Source organism: Gorilla gorilla, chromosome X (assembly GCF_029281585.2).
Source record: "Gorilla gorilla gorilla isolate KB3781 chromosome X, NHGRI_mGorGor1-v2.1_pri, whole genome shotgun sequence".
NCBI classification, from domain to species: domain Eukaryota; kingdom Metazoa; phylum Chordata; class Mammalia; order Primates; family Hominidae; genus Gorilla; species Gorilla gorilla.
Genome location: NC_073247.2, coordinates 135,305,933 through 135,325,926, shown reverse-complemented (window position 1 = coordinate 135,325,926; position 19,994 = coordinate 135,305,933). Strand labels below are relative to the sequence as shown.

The following is a 19,994-nucleotide window of genomic DNA, read 5'->3' as shown; positions in this document are numbered from 1 at the left end:
AACAGTTTGGCCATTAGAGGGAGTTGTAATTGTCTGGGTAAAAGATAAGGACCTATGGCCGGGCGCGGTGGCTCACACTTCTAATCCCAACACTTTGGGAGGCCAAGGAGGGCAGATCATCTGAGGTCAGGAGTTCGAGACCAGCCTGACCAACATGCTGAAATCCCATCTCTACTAAAAGTACAAAATCACCCTGGGGTGGTGGCACACGCCTGTAATCCCAGCTACTCGAGAGGCTGAGGCAGAATTGCTTGAAGCCGGGAGGCAGAGATTGCGGTGGGCCGAGATCGTGCCATTTCACTCCACCCTGGGCAACGAGAGCAAAACTGTCTCAAAAAAAAAAAAAAAAAGTAAAAAATAAAACAAGAGGACCTGTGCCAGGTGTATAAGTACAGCAATAAAAATGTGTTTGATTGCCAGGGGAGAACATACAGAATGAGAAAAAGTCTTGCTTACTTCCTTGCACCAGTCCATAGTGACTTTTCTCTCTCCCTCCCTCCTTTTTTTTTTTTGATAAATGGAATGAAATCTATAATGTTTAATAGTTCATTATTATTTTCATTTACTGTTTACATTAAACCTAGTTAATGGAATAGATTATGCATTTCTAGGGGTCAGGAACACTTCTTTTATAGCTTATCATAGTGACTAGCAGAAACTACTGAGTTATTTGTTGCCTAAAGTTTTCTTTGTGTTAGGGTTATTTTATAAATGTCTTCATTAATCATCTTCCACTCATACAAGGTGACTGTACTTGAGATACTTGAGCCTTTTTCATAATGGAGGGTTGACTATGCACACAGTACTTTTTCTTTTGCAATAAATTAGTAACTAGCTTGTGACTTAAATAAGCTCCTAGAAAAAGTGAGATGTCAAGTTACTCATAATTTTTCTACTTGAAATTTTTCATTTAGATGATTTAAATTTATCCCTTTGTGTTATTCAGTAGCTCACCTTTCCCAAATTGGATCCATATTGCAATGCTTTATTTAATTTGGAGTTTAGCCTTTAATGGGGAAATTTGTAATGTTTTTAATGGAATTGCTATATATTTTCTTGAGTAAACTAATAAATTCAACGGAAAACATCACTGTTGTGGTATTATATTACTTTAGGGACTCTGTCAGACAGAAGATGTGAAACTTTGAGCTGCGACTTGATTTTAAAAGGGGTACAGAATTCAGGTACTTCATTCTGTCAAATTATAAGAAAATGAAATTTACTTAGAAGGCAAATGGTCACGAATAAGTTAGACTTCTTATTTATAGTTTTATCAATTGAGAATAGTGTTTCCTTTTTATATGAACAAGTAGTTGGTATTAGCTATTTTATGAAATTTTAATGTACCATTTTTAGCTTCTTCCGGCTGATAATTGCATTATGGATGAACACAAACGAGAAATTGCGGAAGCTAAGCAAATTGTTAGAAAGCTTACGATGGTTGTGTTGTCTTCTGAAAAAATGGATGAGCGAGAGAAAGAGAAGGAAAAAGAAGAGGAGAAAGTAGAGAAAGTATGTAATTCATTCTAGTAAAATTAACACTATCTTCTGGATTTTGAATTATGAAATTTAACTTCTAAATAGTCGTTTATGGAAGAATAATTTCTTAGTTTTCATTTTGCTGAAACCTCATTTTCTGGATCATTTGCTACAGTGGTTTTATTTTTAATCTGAATGGCTCCTTTTTAAGAGAAGCTGTCATATTTTTTTTCTTGTATAAATTTCAAAATGTTTTCTAAGTAAAATCACAAGTTGTATTGACTTTAATTGTCCTCCGTGTATTAGTGGCCCTCAAATCCTAAAGAGATTCTCAGAGATGATGAATTCTGGTTTCCTGTGGCACGACATAACATGAAGTAGAACTTAATTCCAAGTCTATAAACTGTAATGCCTGTGTCTGTTTTTTTTTTTTTTTAATTAATTTATTATTATTTTTGAGACAGGGTCTCACTCTTTCACCCGGGCTGGAGTGCAGTGGCATGATTACAGCTCATTGCAGCCTTCTACCTCATGGGCTCAAGTAATTCTCCAGCCTCAGCCTCCTGAGTAGCTGGGACTACAGGCATGCGCCACCAGACTTGGCTAATTTTTGTATTTTTTGTAGAGATGGGATTTCGCCATGTTGCCCAGGCTTGTCTCAAACTTCTGAGCTCAAGTGATCTGCCTACCTCAGCCTCCCACGTTCCTGGGACTATAGGTGTGAGCCGCTGCGCCTGGCCCTGATGTTTTTTCAATAGCTAAAAATTTTGATTGTACTTGCAGGAATATATTGTTTAATTTCCCATGAATAGCAAATATTTTTGATGTGTTGCTTAGGTCAGTTTTTTAAGTGACAAAGTATTAAGATTTCTTGATGTCTGTATCCTGAGTATCTTAGTTTTGACTATTCATTTTTAGCCACCTGATAACCAAAAACTTGGCTTGTTGGAAGCCTTATTAAAGATCGGTGATTGGCAACATGCACAGAACATTATGGATCAGATGCCTCCATACTATGCAGCTTCACACAAGCTAATAGCCCTTGCTATTTGCAAGCTCATTCATATAACTATTGAGCCTCTCTACCGAAGGTATGTAACTTTATACTTTATTAATCATTGAGGTAGAAATAGCTTAGGACGACAAAAAAATCTGTATTTATCTTATCTCCTCAAACCAAGCATATATTTTAGTACCTTTTATCAAAAGATAAGAACTATTCACAGAGTGTATCAGTCTGATATATATTAATCAGTGACTTGTCTTCTAACGTCTAGACCAGGGGTTCTAGAATGTGTGCTGCAGTGTAGTCTGAAAACTACAAGTTAGACTTCTAGGTTGGGTTTGTTCCATTGAGAGTTGAAACTCCATTCTTCTGGTTTTGACTTTCCCGCCTTTCAGTGGGTGGGAGGGGCAAAGAATTCCTGAGGTTTTTTCTTAGTGTAATTTTTCTCCATCCTGGCTGAGTGGCTCTGAGTGAGGACATTGCCTCTCTGATTCCCTTACCTTTCCTGGCATATAGGCTGCTGTTCTGGAAATTACTAGTTTAGCCTCTCTTATCATCCCCAGTTACTATGTCATCTAGTCCTTTAGCTTTCTGCCTACTTGCAGGATACTTAGGAGCAGTATTGATAGCAGCTGTGGCTACAGCCCCATAGATCAGAGCCTGCCTCAAAAGCCTCAGCCTTGTGACTTTTGTGTAGCTGCTGGTTGCTGCCGTCAGTGTCACTTCATGGGCCGTGGACCATGCAGGCTTCTTAGAGAGTGACCCCTGTGACTCCACAGTGGGGCACCTGCTGAGCAGGTGAGAACTCTGGGTATGGTGTCCTAAAGTGACCTTCTTTTATTACATGGCTCACTTTCCCTGCGACCACATTCTACATACCCTAGGTTGTGGAATCCAGATTGAGAAATGTCAGTTGACTTGAATCAGTGTTGTTATATCCATATTTTTCTGTTTCATCTTCCAGTGCATCTTAGGTCCATCCCTTGTTCCCCATTCCCATATCCAAGTTCCCGATACTGGCCAAGTTTAAAAACAGATTCAGATGGTGTGTGTTAAATGTTCCTTGAAATCCACACTTCTCTGATTAAGCAGTTAATTTGGAACATTCTCCTCTGAGCTCTGATTTTTTTTTTTCTAATGACTGTTGTTTTTATGTGTTTCTACCAGTTGAGAATTATCTGGTGTAATAAAGTTAGGCACAATTGAAATGTAGAAAGCAAATATGAGCAAGAAAAAATTTCACTGATTAAGATAACTTTGTTAAAATGGTAGATATTGTAGTGTGTGTGTATATAGTTATATTTATTATATGCTTATTTATTTGTTTATTTATTTATTTATTTATTTTACTTTTTAAAATAGAGTTGGCGTTCCTAAAGGTGCTAAAGGCTCACCTGTTAATGCTTTGCAAAACAAGAGGGCACCAAAACAAGCTGAGAGCTTTGAAGATTTGAGGAGAGACGTGTTCAATATGTTCTGTTACCTTGGTCCTCACCTTTCTCACGATCCCATTTTATTTGCAAAAGTGGTGCGCATAGGCAAGTCATTTATGAAGGAGGTAAGTAAGATTTTTCTTACAAACCTAAATTTTGAAATGAAAATATTCTGAGTATACTTGTGTTATGAGTATGAACCTCATTTAATAAAGGGTTATGTTGAGTGAGGTTTGTGGAAAATTCCAGTGTGTCCTAACCATATACAGTCAAGTGTTGCTTAATGACAGGTGAGAAATGCATCATTAGGTGATTCGTCATTGTGCAAACATCAGAGAGTGTACTTATACAAGCCTAGATGATATGACCTACTACATACCTAGGCTATATGGTATGGCCCGTTACTCCTAGGCTACAAACCTGTACAGAATGTTACCGTACTGAATACTGTGGGGAGTTGTAATACACTGTTAAATATTTGTGTATCTGAACATATCTAAACATTTAAAAGGTAATACCTTGCACTAAGATGTTAGGACAGCCATGATATCACTAGGCAATAGGAATTTTTTAGCTCTAATATAATGTTATATGACCCTGGTCGTATATGTGGTCCATCAACCGAAACATTGTTAAATGGTGCATAACTGTATATATTAATATAAACCCAAATCTAGCGAGATTATTAGTCAAGTCCCTCACATGGGAAAATATACTTCAGACAAGTGGCCGCTTTTTTAATTCCCTTATGATTAGTGGTTACTTAGCATTCTTTTCCTTCTAGTCATTTTCTTGAGTGTAGTTTTCAATCATTGCTGCTATGTGTAAGAAGTCTTTTCAGCCTCAGACTGTTAAGGACCCATTCTTTTATTTATTCTTTTACTAAGATTTTTATTGAAATAAAACATACATACGGAAAAATACAGCTCAGTGACTTTCCCTAAACTAAGCACCCATATGTCCACTACCCAACTCAAATAGTTTACAGTCCCACCAACAGTGTGAAAGTGTTCCTATTTCTCCACCTCCTCTCCAGCACCTGTTGTTTTCTGACTTTTTAATGATCGCCATTCTAACTGGTGTGAGATGGTATCTCATTGTGGTTTTGATTTGCATTTCTCTGATGGCCAGTGTTGAGCATTTTTTCATGTGTCTGTTGGCTGCATAAATGTCTTCTTTTGAGAAGTGTCTGTTCATATCCTTCGCCCACTTGTTGATGGGGTTGTTTGTTTTTCTAAATTTGTTTGAGTTCTTTGTAGATTCTGGATATTAGCCCTTTGTCAGATGAGTAGATTGCAAAAATTTTCTACCATTCTGTAGGTTGCCAGTTCACTCTGATGGTAGTTTCTTTTGCTGTGCAGAAGCTCTTTAGTTAGTTAGATCCCATTTGTCAATTTTGGCTTTTGTTGCCATTGCTTTTGGTGTTTTAGACATGAAGTCCTTGCCCATGCCTATGTCCTGAATGGTATTGCCTAGGTTTTCTTCTAGGGTTTTTATGGTTTTAGGACTAACATTTAAGTCTTTAATCCATCTCTGTGGAAGACAGTGTGGCGATTCCTCAAGGATCTAGAACTAGAAATACCATTTGATCCAGCAATCCGATTACTGGGTATATACCCAAAGAATTATAAATCATGCTGCTCTAAAGACACATGCACATGTTTGTTTATTGCGGCACTATTTACAATAGCAAAGACTTGGAACCAACCCAAATGTCCATCAATGATAGACTGGATTAAGAAAATGTGGCACATATATACCATGGAATACTATGCAGTCATGAAAAAGGATGAGTTCATGTCTTTTGCAGGGACATGGATGAAGCTGGAAACCATCATTCTCAGCAAACTATCACAAGGACAAAAAACCAAACACCGCATGTTCTCACTCATAGGTGGGAATTGAACAAGGAGAACACTTGGACACAGGAAGGGGAACTTCACACACTGGGGCCTGTTGTGGGATGTGGGGAGAGGGGAGGGATAGCATTAGGAGATATACCTAATGTAAATGACTAGTTAATGGGTGCAGCACACCAACATGGCACATGTATACATGTGTAACAAACCTGCACATTGTGCATATGTACCCTAGAACTTGAAGTATAACAAACAAACAAAAAAAGAAATAGAATAGTACCTGCAACCTAGAGTCTTTCTCATGCTGCATTCTAGTTACTATCCTAACCATAACCATTTATGCTTTTTTTTTAAAAATCAGCTTTGAGGTATAATTTAAATACAGTAAACTTCTATAGTTTTAAGTGTACAATTTGATGAGTTTTGACAAATGCATACAGTTGTATGTTCACCACCACAATCATGATATAGAAGTTCTCTCCTTCCATTGCTGTTCCTGGCAACCTCTGATAGGCTTTCCATCACTATAGTTTTGCTTTTTCTACATCTTATTTAATAAATGGAATCATATGGTATATACTCTTTTCAGTCTAATCTTCCACTTAAGCTTTTGAGATTTATCCAAGTTGCATGTGTCAGTAGTTTCTTTATTGCTGAGTGATACTTTATTACATAGACGTACCAGAGTGTAGCCACCAGTTGATGGGCGTTTGGGTTGTTTCTACTTGGAGGCTATTATAAAGCTGCTTTCAATATTCCTGCACAAGCCTTTTGGGAGGCATGTGTTTTTGTGTCCCCAGGGGTGGGATTGATGGGTCATATGAGTAAGTATATGTTTAATTTCATAAGAAATTACCAAACTGTTCCAAAGCATCTGTACCATTTTGCATTCCTAACAGCTATTGTATGAGACTTCTAATTGTTCCACATTCCCACCAACACTTGTTGTTGTCACTCTTTTAAGTTTTAGTCATTCGAGTGGGTATGTAGTGGTATCTCACTGAGCTTTTAATTTTGTTCCAGTGACTAGGGATGTTGATCATCTTTTCATGTGCTTATTTGCCATTTATAGTTATCTTTAGTGAAATGTCTGTTCATGTCTCTTGCACATTTTTAAGTTGCGTTATTTGTCTTTTTATTATTGAGTTGTAAGAGTTCTTTATTCTGGATGCAAGGCCTTATCAGATATGTGATATTGGGAAATTTTTTTCTTAGTCTGATTTGCCATTTCATTTTGTTAACTATCTTTTGACAGCAAAAAATTTTAACGTTTAATTCCGATTTAGTAGTAGTTTTTTTTTTTTTTTTTTTGAGACGGAGTCTTGCTCTGTTGCCCAGGCTGGAGTCCAGTGGCGCGATCTCGGCTCACTGCAAGCTCCGCCTCCCGGGTTCACACCATTCTCCTGCCTCAGCCTCCCGAGTAGCTGGGACTACAGGCGCCCGCCACCACGCCTGGCTAATTTTTTTTATATTTTTAGTAGAGACGGGGTTTCACCGTGTTAGCCAGGATGGTCTCGATCTCCTGACCTCGTGATCTGCCCACCTCGGTCTCCCAAAGTGCTGGGATTACAGGCATGAGCCACCGCGCCCGGCCAGTATTTTTCTTTAATGGTTTGCTTTTCATGCTCTAAGAAATCTTTGCCCAGCCCAAGGTTTTAAAGCTGAAAAGAATTATACATAGTTTCTTTAAAGTTGTGAATCATGACAACTAAAAAAACCATCTAGACATTGTTAAAAAGCACAAATGCAGGGTGTCTTCAGTGTTTGGTGATTATATCTAATTTGAATTTTAGACAACAGCAACTGTATAGAATTACTAACGGCTATTGTATATTAATTTCTTGACATCTGAAATATTTGACTTGGTTTTTTATACTTAGCTGGTAGATTTTTGTTTGTTTGTTTTTGAGGTAGGATTGCACTCTGTCATGAAGGCTGGAGTGTAAGTGGCACCACCATGGCTCACTGCAGCCTTGATCTCTCAGGCTGAAGGGATCTTCCCGCCTCAGCAGCCCAAGTAGCTGGGACCACAGGTGCATGCGCCATGCCTGGCTAATTTTTTAAATATTTGTAGAGACAGAGTCTCCCTATGTTGCCTAGGTAGGTTGTTTTTAATGCTCACAAATTTACATTATGTAAAGGTACTCTAAAGAAATCTGTTAAGTAGTTAATTATTACTATATATATTGTTTATTATATAATATTCATATGAAATGGAAGTATATCATTTCTAAATGTTGGGAACATTCTAAGTCCTCTCTGTTCTGACTATTTTGAAATATATAATACATTGTTGTTAACTGTAGTCACCCTACTCTGCTATTGAACATTGGAATTCATTCCATCGATCTAACTGCATATTTGTACCTATTAATCAACCTCTGTTTATTCCCCCTCACCCCCAGCCTCTGTTATCTGTCATTCTATCCTCTCCCTCCACGAGACCACTTTTTTGTTTTTTGGGGTTTTTTTGTTTGTTTTGTTTTGTTTTGTTTTTTTGAGATGGAGTTTCGCTCTTGTCGCCCAGGCTGGAGTGCAATGGCGCGATCTCGGCTCACTGCAACCTCCGCCTCCTGGGTTCAAGCAATTCTCCTGCTTCAGCCTCCCGAGTAGCTGGGATTACAGGTGCCCGCCACCATGCCCAACTGATGTTTGTATTTTTAGTAAAGACAGGGTTTCACCATGTTTGCTACGCTGGTCTTGAACTCCTGACCTCAGGTGATCTGCCCTTCTCCGCCTCCCAAAATGCTGGAATTACAGGCGTGAGCCACTGTGCCTGGCCATGAGGCCACTTTTTTAGCTTTCACACGAGTGAGAACATATGATATTTGTCTTTCTGTGCCTGGCTTATTTCGCTTAACATAAAGACCTTCAGTTCCATCCACATTGCTGCAAATGATATGATTTCATTCTTTTTTATGGCTGAATAGTATTCCATTGTATATATATATATACCACATTTTCTTTATTCATTCATCAGTTGATGGGCACTTAACAGGTTGATTCCATAGCTTTGCTGTTGTGAGTAATGTTGTAATAAACATGAGAGTGCAGATATTCTTTTGATATATTGATTACTTTTCCTTTGGTTAAATATCCAGTAATGGGATTGCTTGTAACAAATTATCACATGTACCCCACAAATATGTACAAATATTTGTACCAGTAAAAAATTTAAAGAAATTTAGAAAGGGAAGTATAATAATGTTTCACTCTTGATTTTTATTGTCTGAAAAGGATGATTCATGTTAGCTAGTGCCTGCTCAAGAAACAAAAGGGCTGTATTTTTTTCCAGTGCATCATATCAGGTGCATGTGAAGTCACTTTGTTCGATTGCTGGTGATGTTAACTTTATCATTTGGTTAAGATGATCTCTGCCAGGTTTCTCCACTATACAGTTACTATTTTTACCTTTGTTATTAATATATGTCTTGTGGGAAGATATAACACTTTGAGACTATATAAACAGACTGTTTCTCCTCATACTTTCACATACCTAATGCTGCTCTTTTAACTTGAAAATCTTAATGTTCAGATCTCTTGTTCTGAAATTCTTTGGTTATAAATATTAAACTTGTGAGCAGGAGACCAAACCTTCAACTCATGGAAGTCCTGTACATAACCATATACAATATTATTACCAAGATACACACTTGGTAGAGCTGTCACACTTCCCCTCTTGCCTTCTCCATTGCATTCATCCTGTACACCCGTTCTGCCCTAGTTGTGCCAGGTTCCTGCGTTAACTCCAGTCTATTCTTGCAGAGATGAAGGGCAGAAGGGAAGAGAAAAATGTTAGTTTTGACCATAGAGACCAGTGTAAGAAGAAATCTGCGTTTTCTCATTACTAGGTTTGTGATGGAAAAGTGAATCCTTACAGTTATCTGAGTTAGAATTTTGATCTATTTTTACCCATAAAAGATTTTGCTGTGACAAATCATTTGTTCTGTGTTTAAATGGCTTTTGTTGTCTAGCTTGGAATTCAAGCAGGATTTTTAAGATTGCTTCTAAAGGGTGAATATGACCTTAGTTCCAAATAATGTATTTACAATTACACTTGTTTAACAAATCTCATTTATAAGCTTAGGGTTGCTTTTATATACAAATTATGTATATTTTTAAAAAGAGGCTTATATACTTATACCAGATATCACTTAACAGAATTATCTTCCAGCCCTATAGTTATTTGTAATTTATTTCTCTGATTATGTGTATATATGTTTCTTAAATTTGAGGTATGTAGTATATAGGACTAACTCCTAGTACAGTGATTCTCAAACTTCAGCAGGCGTCGTAATCACCCAGAGGACTTGTTTTTGTTTTTGTTTTTTTTGAGACAGAGTCTCGCTCTGTTGCCAGGCTGGAGTGCAGTGGCACAACCTCGGCTCACTGCAACCTCCGCCTCCCGGGTTCAAGCAATTCTCCTGCCTCAGCCTCCCAAGTAGCTGGGACTACAGGCACGCGCCACTGTGCCCAGCTAATTTTTGTACTTTTAGCAGAGACGGGGTTTCACCATGTTGGCCAGAATGGTCTTGATCTCTTGACCTTGTGATCCGCCCGCCTCAGCCTCCCAAAGTGCTGGGATTACAGGCGTGAGCCACTGTGCCCGGCCAAGGACTTGTTAAAATAGATTGTTGGGCCCCATCCTTGGAGTTTTTGATTCAGTAGGTCTTGAGATGAGACCTTAGAATTTGCATTTCTAATAAGTTCTCCTGTGATGTTGATGCTCCTGGCCCAAAGACCAAACTTTGAGGATTCTTGTTCTAGGCTTAAGCCGTGGAGGAGTGTAGTGGTTCTAGAATTGTTTCATGTAAAAGGACACATTTTGCTATAATAACATTTTCTTTAATTATAGAGCACTAACATGCTCACCTGACATACTCAAATGTTTTTGATAGCACCTATATATTTTTTAGACTTTATTTTTTAGAGCAGTTTTAGGTTCACAGCAAAATCCAGAGGAAGGCACAAAGATTTGCTATATAGCCCCTGTTCCCATATGTGCATAGCCTCCCTTGTAATCAACATCTCCCACCAGAGTGGTACATTTGTTACAGGGATGAATCCACATTGACACATCACCCAAAGTCCATAGTTTAAATCAGGATTTGCTTTGTGTTGTACATACTAGGGATCTCGTCAAATGTATAGAATATTATCACTGCCCTAAAAAATCCTCTGTGCTCTGCTCATTTATCCCTCTCTCCTCACAACCCCTGGCAACCACTGAGCTTTTCATTGTCTGCATGGTTTTGCCTTTTCCAGAAAGTCATATAGTTGGAATCATATAGTATGTAGCCTTTTCAGATTGTTTTCTTTCACTTAGTAAAATTATACACATTTAGGTTTCCTCTGTGTCTTTTCATGGCTTGATAGCTCATTTCTTTTTAGCACTGAATAATATTTCATTGTCTGCATGTATCACAGTTTATCCATTCACCTACTGAAGGACGTGTTGGTTGCTTCCAAGTTTTGGCAATCAAGAATAAAGCTGCTGTAAGCACCTTTGTACAAGTTTTTGTGTGGACCTAGGTTTTTGATCTACTCTGACAGTCTTTGTATTTTAATTGATGCATTTAGATGATCAGTGTTCAAAGTAATTGATATATTTGGATTAATATTAATATCTACCATTTTTCTTATTCTTTTTTAGTTTTTGCCCCTGTTTTTTGTTCTTGTTTTTGTCTTCCACTCTTTTCCTGCCCTTTCTGGCCCATTTTTGGTTAAGTTTTTTAGTGATTACCCCACAGTTTGCAATGTACATTTACAATTGATCCAAGTCCACTTTCAAACACACTATTTTGCTTCATGGGTAGTGTGAGTACCTTACAATAACAGCATAATCCTAATTCTTTCCTCCTGACCCTTGCATCACTGAAGTCATTCATTTGCTTATACACACACACACACACACACACACACACACACACACACGCATATGCATATGTAATCAAATACATTGTTGCTATTATTATTTTGAACAAACTGTTATTTTTGTTATATTAGTTAAGCATAAGAAAAATAAACATTTTACCTTCAGTTAATCTTACTTCAGTGTTTCTTTTTTTGTTTGTTTATATATATCCAAGTTTCTGACCTATATTCTTTCTCTCTAAATAACTTACTTAGTATTTCTTGCAAGGCAGGTCTACTGGCAACAAATTCCCTCAGTTTTTGTCTGAGAAAGTCTTTATTTCTCCTTTACATTTAAAGTATAATTTCACAGGGTCCAGAATTCTAGGTTTTTTTTTTTTATATTTTTTTTATCTTAACACTTTAAATCTTTCACTCCACTCTGCTTGCATAGTTTCTAAGGAGAAATGTTTTAAATTCTTATCCTTGCTTCTCCATAAGCAAGGTGTTCTCCCCACACCCAGCATCTTTTAGGATTTTTTCTTTTTCTTTGATTTTCTGTAGTTATAACATGATATGCCCAAGTGTAGTTTTTTTGTTTGTTTTATTTATTTGTTTGTTTTTTTTTTTATTTATTTACTTTTTGCATCTGTCTTGCTTGGTGTTTTCTGAGTTTCCTGCATCTGTGGTTTGGTGCCTGATACTAGTTTGGGGAAATTCTGTCATCATTGCTTCAAATATTTCTTCTCTTCCTTCTGCTATTTCCATTATGCATATGTTACAGTTTTTTAGTCCTACGGTTCTTGGATATTCTGTTGTGCCTTTTATCAGACTTTTTTCTCTTTGCTTTTCAGTTTTGCAGGCTTCTATGGAGATATCCTCAAGTTCAGAATTTTTTCCTCAGCCGCATTATCTCCCAATAAGCCATCAAAGGCATTCTTCATTCTGTTACAGTGTTTTTTATCTGTAGGATTTCTTTTTTTATTTTTTCTTAAAATTTCCATATCTCTGCTTATATTGCCCCTGCCCTTTTTTTTTGAGGTGGAATTTTGCTTTTGTCATCCAGGCTGGAGTGCAATGGCATGATCTTGGCTCACTGCAACCTCTGCCCCCTGGGTTCAAGCAGTTCTCCTGCCTTAGCCTCTCTAGTAGCTGGGACTATAAGCATGCGCCACCACACCCAGCTAATTTTTCTATTTTTAGTAGAGATGAGGTTTCACCTTGTTGGCCAGGCTAGTTTTGAACTCCTGACCTTAGATGATCTACCCACCTCGGCCTCCCAAAGTGCTGGAATTACAGGCGTGAGCCACCATGCCCGGCTCCCCGCCTTTGTTTTTTTGAGACAGAGTTTTGCTCTGTCACCCAGGCTGGAGTGCAGTGGAGTGACCTTGGCTCACTGCAACCTCTGCCTTCTGGGTTCAAGCAATTCTCATGCCTCAGCCTCCTGAGTAGCTGTGATTACAGGCACGTGCCACCATGCCTGGCTAATTTTTTATATTTTTAGTAGAGACGGGGTTTCGCCATGTTGGCTAGGCTGGTCTAAAACTCCTGGCCTCGAGTGATTCACCTGCCTTGGCCTCCCAAAGTGCTGAGATTACAGGTGTCAAACACCGTACCCAGCCAGTCACAGAATCTTGTTTGTCTTTTTCCCTCCTAGAAGTAAATAGCATAAGTTCCTCTCTCTCTCTCTCTCTCTTTTTTTTTTTAGACGGAGTCTCGCTCTTGTTGCCCAGGCTGGAGTGCAGTGGCATGATCTCTGCTCACTGCAGCCTCTGCCTCCCGGGTTCACGGGTTCAAGCTATTCTCCTGCCTCAGCCTCCTCAGTAGCTGGGATTACAAGTGTCCACTACCACACCCAGCTAATTTTTGTACTTTGAGTACAGACGAGGTTTCTCCATGTTTGCCAGGCTGGTCTGGAACTCCTGACCTCAGGTGATCTACCCACCTCGGCCTCCCAAAGTGCTGGGATTACAGGCATGAGCCACCGCGCCCGGCCATTAAGTTCCTTTTTTTTTTTTTTTTCCGAGACAGAGTCTTGCTTTGTCGCCAGGCTAGAGTGCAGTGGTGCAATCTCAGCTCACTGCAACCTCCGCCTTCCGGGTTCAAGCGATTCTTATAAATATAAATAAAATATATTTTATTTATTGTGTTAGGAATAAGGGGAGAGAGATTCTGTGTTTATGTTTTACTCTGCCATGGTAATTAATTTGTCTAGAAAGACTGTTTATGTGGCTATTTCATACGTTGGCCCTTGGTAAAAGCCAAAGTGCTCTAAATTGATTTACAAATAAAGCTTAGTAAAACCTGAAATTAGGCAGGCAGAATATACCCCAGACTGGGTATTAGATGACATTAGGAAATAGGTGAGATAGTGATCTTGTGTTAATATGGAGGCATGTCCTTGTTCTTAGGAGACATCCTGAATTATTTTGAGAAACGTGTCATGCCTGCAAATTTTTTTGGTCTGCCGAAAAAAGGGCAAAATGTTAATTGTTGAATTTAGCAGGTAGGTATATATAGCTGTTTAGTATACTATCCTTTCAGTTTTTATGTAATTTGAAATTTTTCATAATAAAAATTTGGATTGCAAGGAGAATGTGCCTTAGACCAGTAGTTCCAAAACTATAGTTTATAAACCAAATGCTTTAGAACTTTGAGGCTGATGTTTACTACTTTTTGTTTTTTTGTCAGCTGTTACAGGAGGGGGAGTCTGATTCTGCTTCATTCCACTTATTTGTTTTCAAAATTGAAAATCTGTCTTGGTTATGTAGCTTAAAGCCCAAGATTCTTCATAGAGTAGTTTTAAGAAATAAATGCGAAGGTTTTAGTCTGTACGTGGCACATAGTGAGTACTAAATAAATTGTAGTAAGAATGAGAAGAAGGAGGAAGTTGAAAATAGTGTTTTAATTCACACAGTTTCAGGTTCCAGTCTTTTCAAAAATCTTGTGTTTTTTTCCTCTCTCTTCTGAGACATAATCCTGAGTAGTGTTTGAAATGTTCAAGGGGCAGGGATACGAAAAATAGATCATTAGTAATAAAAAATTATCTAGTTATATCTACAACTTTTCCATTTATTCCATGACTCCCCAAAAACCCTCCTCCTAATAAACCTATAAACCTATATATTTTTTGTGTGTCCTATACTGTTATGCAGCCCGATCAGCTACTGTGTCTTTATAGGGCAATTCTGGAACTTGTTTTGGGCCATTCAGCTAATAGCCTATATAGGCATAATTGTGGCTAGTTTTATTCAAACTTTTTTTTTTTTTTTTGAGACGGAGTCTAGCTCTGTCACCCAGGCTGGAATGCAGTGGCGCAATCTCAGCTCACCATAACCTCTGCTTCCTAGGTTCACGCGATTCTCCTGTCTCAGCCTCCTGAGTAGCTGGGATTACAGGTGCGCCCACCATGCCTGGCTAATCTTTGCATTTTTTTTTAGTAGAGAAGGGGTTTCACCATGTTGGTCAGGCTGGTCTCGAGCTCCTGACCTCGTGATCCACGGTCTCAGCCTCCCAAAGTGTTGGGATTACAGGCGTGAGCCACTGCACTCTGCCTATTCAAACTTAAAAATTCAGTTGCTCACAGGCAAGTGTGTGTGTATATATATATATATATTTTTTTTTTATTATTATACTTTAAGTTCTGGGATACATGTGCAGAATGTGCATGTTTGTTACATAGGTATACACGTGCCGTGGTGGTTTGCTGCACCCATCAACCCATCATCTACATTAGGTATTTCTCCTAATGCTATCCCTCCCCTAACCCCCCACCCTGCTACAGACCCCTGTGTGTGATGTTCCCCTCCCTGTGTCCTTGTGTTCTAATTGTTCAACTCCCACTTACGAATGAGAACATGCGGTGTTTGGTTTTCTGTTCCTGTGTTAGTTTGCTGAGAATGATGGTTTCCAGCTTCATCCACGTCCCTGCAAAGGACATGAACTCATCCATTTTTGTGGCTGCATAGTATTCCATGGTGTATATGTGCCACATTTTCTCTATCCAGTCTATCATTGATAGGCATTTGGGTGGGTTCTAAGTCTTTGCTATTGTGAACAGTGCTGCAGTAAACATACGTGTGCATGTGTCTTTATAGTAGAATGATTTATAATCCTCTGGGTATATACCCAGTAATGGGATTGCTGGGTCAAATGGTATTTCTAGTTCTAGATCCTTGAGGAATCGCCACACTGTCTTCCACAATGGTTGAACTAATTTACAACAGTGTAAAAGCATTACCATTTCTCCACATCCTTGCCAGCATCTGTTGTTTCCTGACTTTTTAATGATCACCATTCTAACTGGTGTGAGATGGTATCTCATTGTGGTTTTGATTTGCATTTCTCTAATGACCAGTGATGATGAGCATTTTTTTCATGTTTGTTGGCTGCATAAATGTCTTCTTTTGAGAAGTGTCTGTTCATATCATTCGCCCACTTTTTGATGGGGGGTTTTTTTTTTCTTGTAAATTTGTTTAAGTTCCTTCTAGATTCTGGATATTAGCCCTTTGTCAGATGGATAGATTACAAAAATTTTCTCCCATTCTGTAGGTTGCTTGTTCATTCTGATGATAGTTTCTTTTGCTGTGCAGAATAGTTTAATTAGATCCCATTTGTCAATTCTGGCTTTTGTTGCCATTGCTTTTGGTGTTTTAGTCATGAAGTCTTTGCCCATGCCTTTGTCCTAAATGGCATTGCCTAAATTTCCTTCTAGGGTTTTTTGGGTTTGAGGTCTTAATGTTTAAGTCTTTTAATCCATCTTGAGTTAATTGTTGTATATGGTGTAAGGAAGGGGTCCAGTTTCAGTTTTCTGCATATGGCTAGCCAGTTTTCCAACACCATTTATTAAATAGGGGATCCTTTCCCCATTGCTTGTTTTTGTCAGGTTTGTCAAAGATCAGATAGTTGTAGATGTGTGGTGTTATTTCTGAGGCCTCTGTTCTGTTCCATTGGTCGTCTATGTATCTGTTTTGGTACCAGTACCATGCTGTTTTGGTTACTGTAGCCTTGTAGTATAGTTTGAAGTCAGGTAGCATGATGCCTCCAGCTTTGTTCTTTTTGCTTAGGATTGTCTTGGGTATACGAGCTCTTTTTTGGTTCCTTATGAAATTTAAAGTAGTTTTTTCTAACTCTGAAAAAAGTCACTGGTAGCTTGATGGGGATAGCATTGAATCTATAAATTACTTTGGGTGGTGTGGCCATTTTCACGATGTTGATTCTTCCTACCCATGAGCATGGAATGTTTTTCCATTTGTTTGTGTCCTCTCTTATTTCCTTGAGCAGTAGTTTGTAGTTCTCCTTGAGGAGGTCCTTCACATCCCTTATAAGCTGTATTCCTAGGTATTTTATTCTCTCTGTAGCAATTGTGAACGGGAGTTCACTCATGATTTGGCTCTCTATTATTGGTGTATAGGAATGCTTGTGATTTTTGCACATTGATTTTGTATCCTGAGACTTTGCTGAGTTTGCTTATCAGCTTAAGGAGATTGTGGGCTGAGACAATGGGGTTTTCTAAATATACAATCATGTCATCTGCAAACAGAGACAATTTGACTGCCTCTCTTCCTATTTCAGTACCCTTTATTTCTTTCTCTTGGCTGATTGCCCTGACCAGAACTTCCAATACTATGTTGAATAGGAATGGTGAGAGAGGGCATCCCTGTGTTGTGCTGGTTTTCAAAGGGAATGCTTCCAGCTTTTGCTCACTCAGTATGATATTGGCTGTGGGTTTGTCATAAATAGTTCTTATTATTTTGAGATATGTTCCATCGATACCTAGTTTATTGAGAGTTTTTAGCATGAAGGGGTGTTGAATTTTATCGAAGGCCTTTTCTGCATCTATTGAGATAATCAGGTAGTTTTTGTCATTGGTTCTGTTAATGTGATGGATTACGTTTATTGATTTGCCTATGTTGAACCAGCCTTGCATCCCCGGGATGAAGCCAACTTGATTGTGGTGGATAAGCTTTTTGATGTGCTGCTGGATTCAGTTTGCCAGTATTTTATTGAGGATTTTTGCATCTATGTTCATCAGGGATGTTGGCCTGAAATTTTCTTTTTTTGTTGTGTGTCTGCCAGGTTTTGGTATCAGGATGATGCTGGCCTCGTAAAATGAGTTAGGGAGGTGTCCCTCTTTTTCTATTGTTTGGAATAGTTTCAGAAAGAATGGTACAAGCTCCTCTTTGTACTTCTGGTAGAATTTGGCTTTGAATCCGTCTTGTCCTGGGCCTTTTTTGGTTGGTAGATTATTAGTTACTGCCTCAATTTCAGAACTTGTTATTGGTCTATTCAGGGATTCCACTTCTTCCTGGTTTAGTCTTGGGGGGGGCGTATGTGTCCAGGAATTTATCCATTTCTTCTAGATTTTCTAGTTTATTTGCGTAGAGGTGTTTATAGTATTCTCTGATGGTAGTTTGTATTTCTGTGGGATCAATGGTGATATCCCCTTTATAATTTTTTATTGTGTCTATTTGATTCTTCTCTCTTTTCTTCTTTATTAATCTGGCTAGCAGTCTATTTTGTTAATCTTTTCAGAAAACCAGCTTCTGGATTCCGTGATATTTTGAAGGGTTTTTTGTGTCTCTATCTCCTTCAGTTCTGCTCTGATCTTAGTTATTTCTTGTCTTCTGCTAGGTTTTGAATTTGTTTGCTCTTGCTTCTCTACTTCTTTTAATTGTGATGTTAGGATGTCGATTTTAGATCTTTTCCGCTTTCTCCTGTGGGCATTTAGTGCTATAAATTTCTCTCTAAACACTGCCTTAGCTGCATCCCATAGATTGTGGTACATTTTGTCTTTGTTCTCATTGGTTTCAAATAACTTGTTTATTTCTGTCTTAATTGCATTGTTTACCCAGTAGTCATTCAGGAGCAAGTTGTTCAGTTTCCATGTAGTTGTGTGTCTTTTTCTTAATCCCGAGTTCTAATTTGATTGCACTGTGGTCCGAGAGACTGTTTGTTATGATTTCCATTATTTTGCATGTCCTGAGGAGTCTTTTACGTCCAATTATGTGCTCAATTTTAGAATAAGTGTGATGTGATGCTGAGAAGAATGTATATTCTGTTGATTTGAGGTGGAGAGTTCTGTAGATGTCTATTAGGTCCACTTGGTCCAGAGCTGAGTTCAAGTCCTGAATATCCTTGTTAATTTTCTGTGTCGTTGATCTGTCTAATATTGACAGTGGGGTGTTAAAGTCTCCCACTATTATTGTGTGGCAGCCAAAGTCTCTTTGTAGGTCTCTAAGAACTTGCTTTATGAATCTGGATGCTCCTGTATTGGGCGCATATATATTTAGTATAGTTAGCTCTTCTTGTTATGTTGATCCCTTTACCATTATGTAATGCCCCTCTTTGTCTTTTTTGGATCTTTGTTGTTTTAACTTCTGTTTTATCAGAGACTAGGATTGCAACCTCTGCTTTTTTTGCTTTCTATTTGCTTGGTAAATCTTCCTTCATCCCTTTATTTTGAGCCTGTGTGTGTCTTTGCACGTGAGATGGGTCTCCTGAATACAGCACACTGATAGGTCTTGACCCTATCCAATTTCCTAGTCTATGTCTTTTAATTTAGGGGCATTTGGCCCATTTATATTTAAGGTTAATATTGTTATATGTGAATTTGATCCTGTCATTATGATGCTAGCTGGTTATCTTGCCTTTTAGTCGATGCAGTTTCTTCATAGTGTCGATGGTCTTTACAATTTGGTAGGTTTTTGCAGTAGCTGGTTTCAGTCTTTCCTTTCCATATTTAGTGCTTCCTTCAGGAGCTCTTGTAAGGCAGCCTGGTAGTGACATAATCTCTCAGCATTTGCTTGACTGTAAAGGATTTTATTTCTCCTTCGCTTATAAAGCTTAGTTTGGCTGGATATGAAATTCGAGGTTGAAAATTCTTTTCTTTAAGAATGTTTATTTTTAGCCCCCACTGTCTTCTGGCTTGTAAGGTTTCTGCTGAGAGATCTGCTGTTAGTCTGATGGGCTTCCCTTTGTGGGTAACCCGACCTTTCTCTCTGGCTGCCCTTAACATTTTTTTCTTCGTTTCAACCTTGGTGAATCTGACGATTATGTGTCTTGGGGTTGCTCTTCTCGAGGAGTATCTTTGTGGTGGTCTCTGTATTTCCTGAATTTTGAATGTTGGCCTGTCTTGCTAGATTGGAGAAGTTTTCCTGGATAATACCCTGAAGAGTGTTTTCCAACTTGGTTCCATTCTCTTTGTCGCTTTCAGGTACACCAATCAAACGTAGGTTTGGTCTTTTCACATAGTCCCATATTTCTTGGAAGCTTTGTTTGTTCCTTTTCATTCTTTTTTCTCTAATCTTGTCTGCACGTTTTGTTTCATTAAATTCATCTTCAGTCTCTGATATCCTTTCTTCT

The 19,994-nt window shown here is 38.3% G+C and overlaps 1 protein-coding gene across 9 annotated transcripts in view; it reads left to right on the top strand.

Annotated features, from left to right (window-relative positions):
• THOC2 (THO complex subunit 2) overlaps positions 1 to 19,994 on the top strand; it is a 134,029-nt gene that overhangs the window by 64,555 nt on the left and 49,480 nt on the right. For all 9 annotated transcript variants that reach the window (XR_008675688.2, XR_010132507.1, XR_010132508.1 and 6 more), the window contains exons 10-12: positions 1,357 to 1,512; positions 2,398 to 2,570; positions 3,848 to 4,043. Coding sequence is in view for 6 of the 9 variants with exons in the window: in XM_019019537.4 (XP_018875082.1) it covers positions 1,357 to 1,512; positions 2,398 to 2,570; positions 3,848 to 4,043 (525 nt within the window). In the remaining 3 variants the exon portion in view is untranslated. The remainder of the gene's footprint in view (positions 1 to 1,356; positions 1,513 to 2,397; positions 2,571 to 3,847; positions 4,044 to 19,994) is intronic.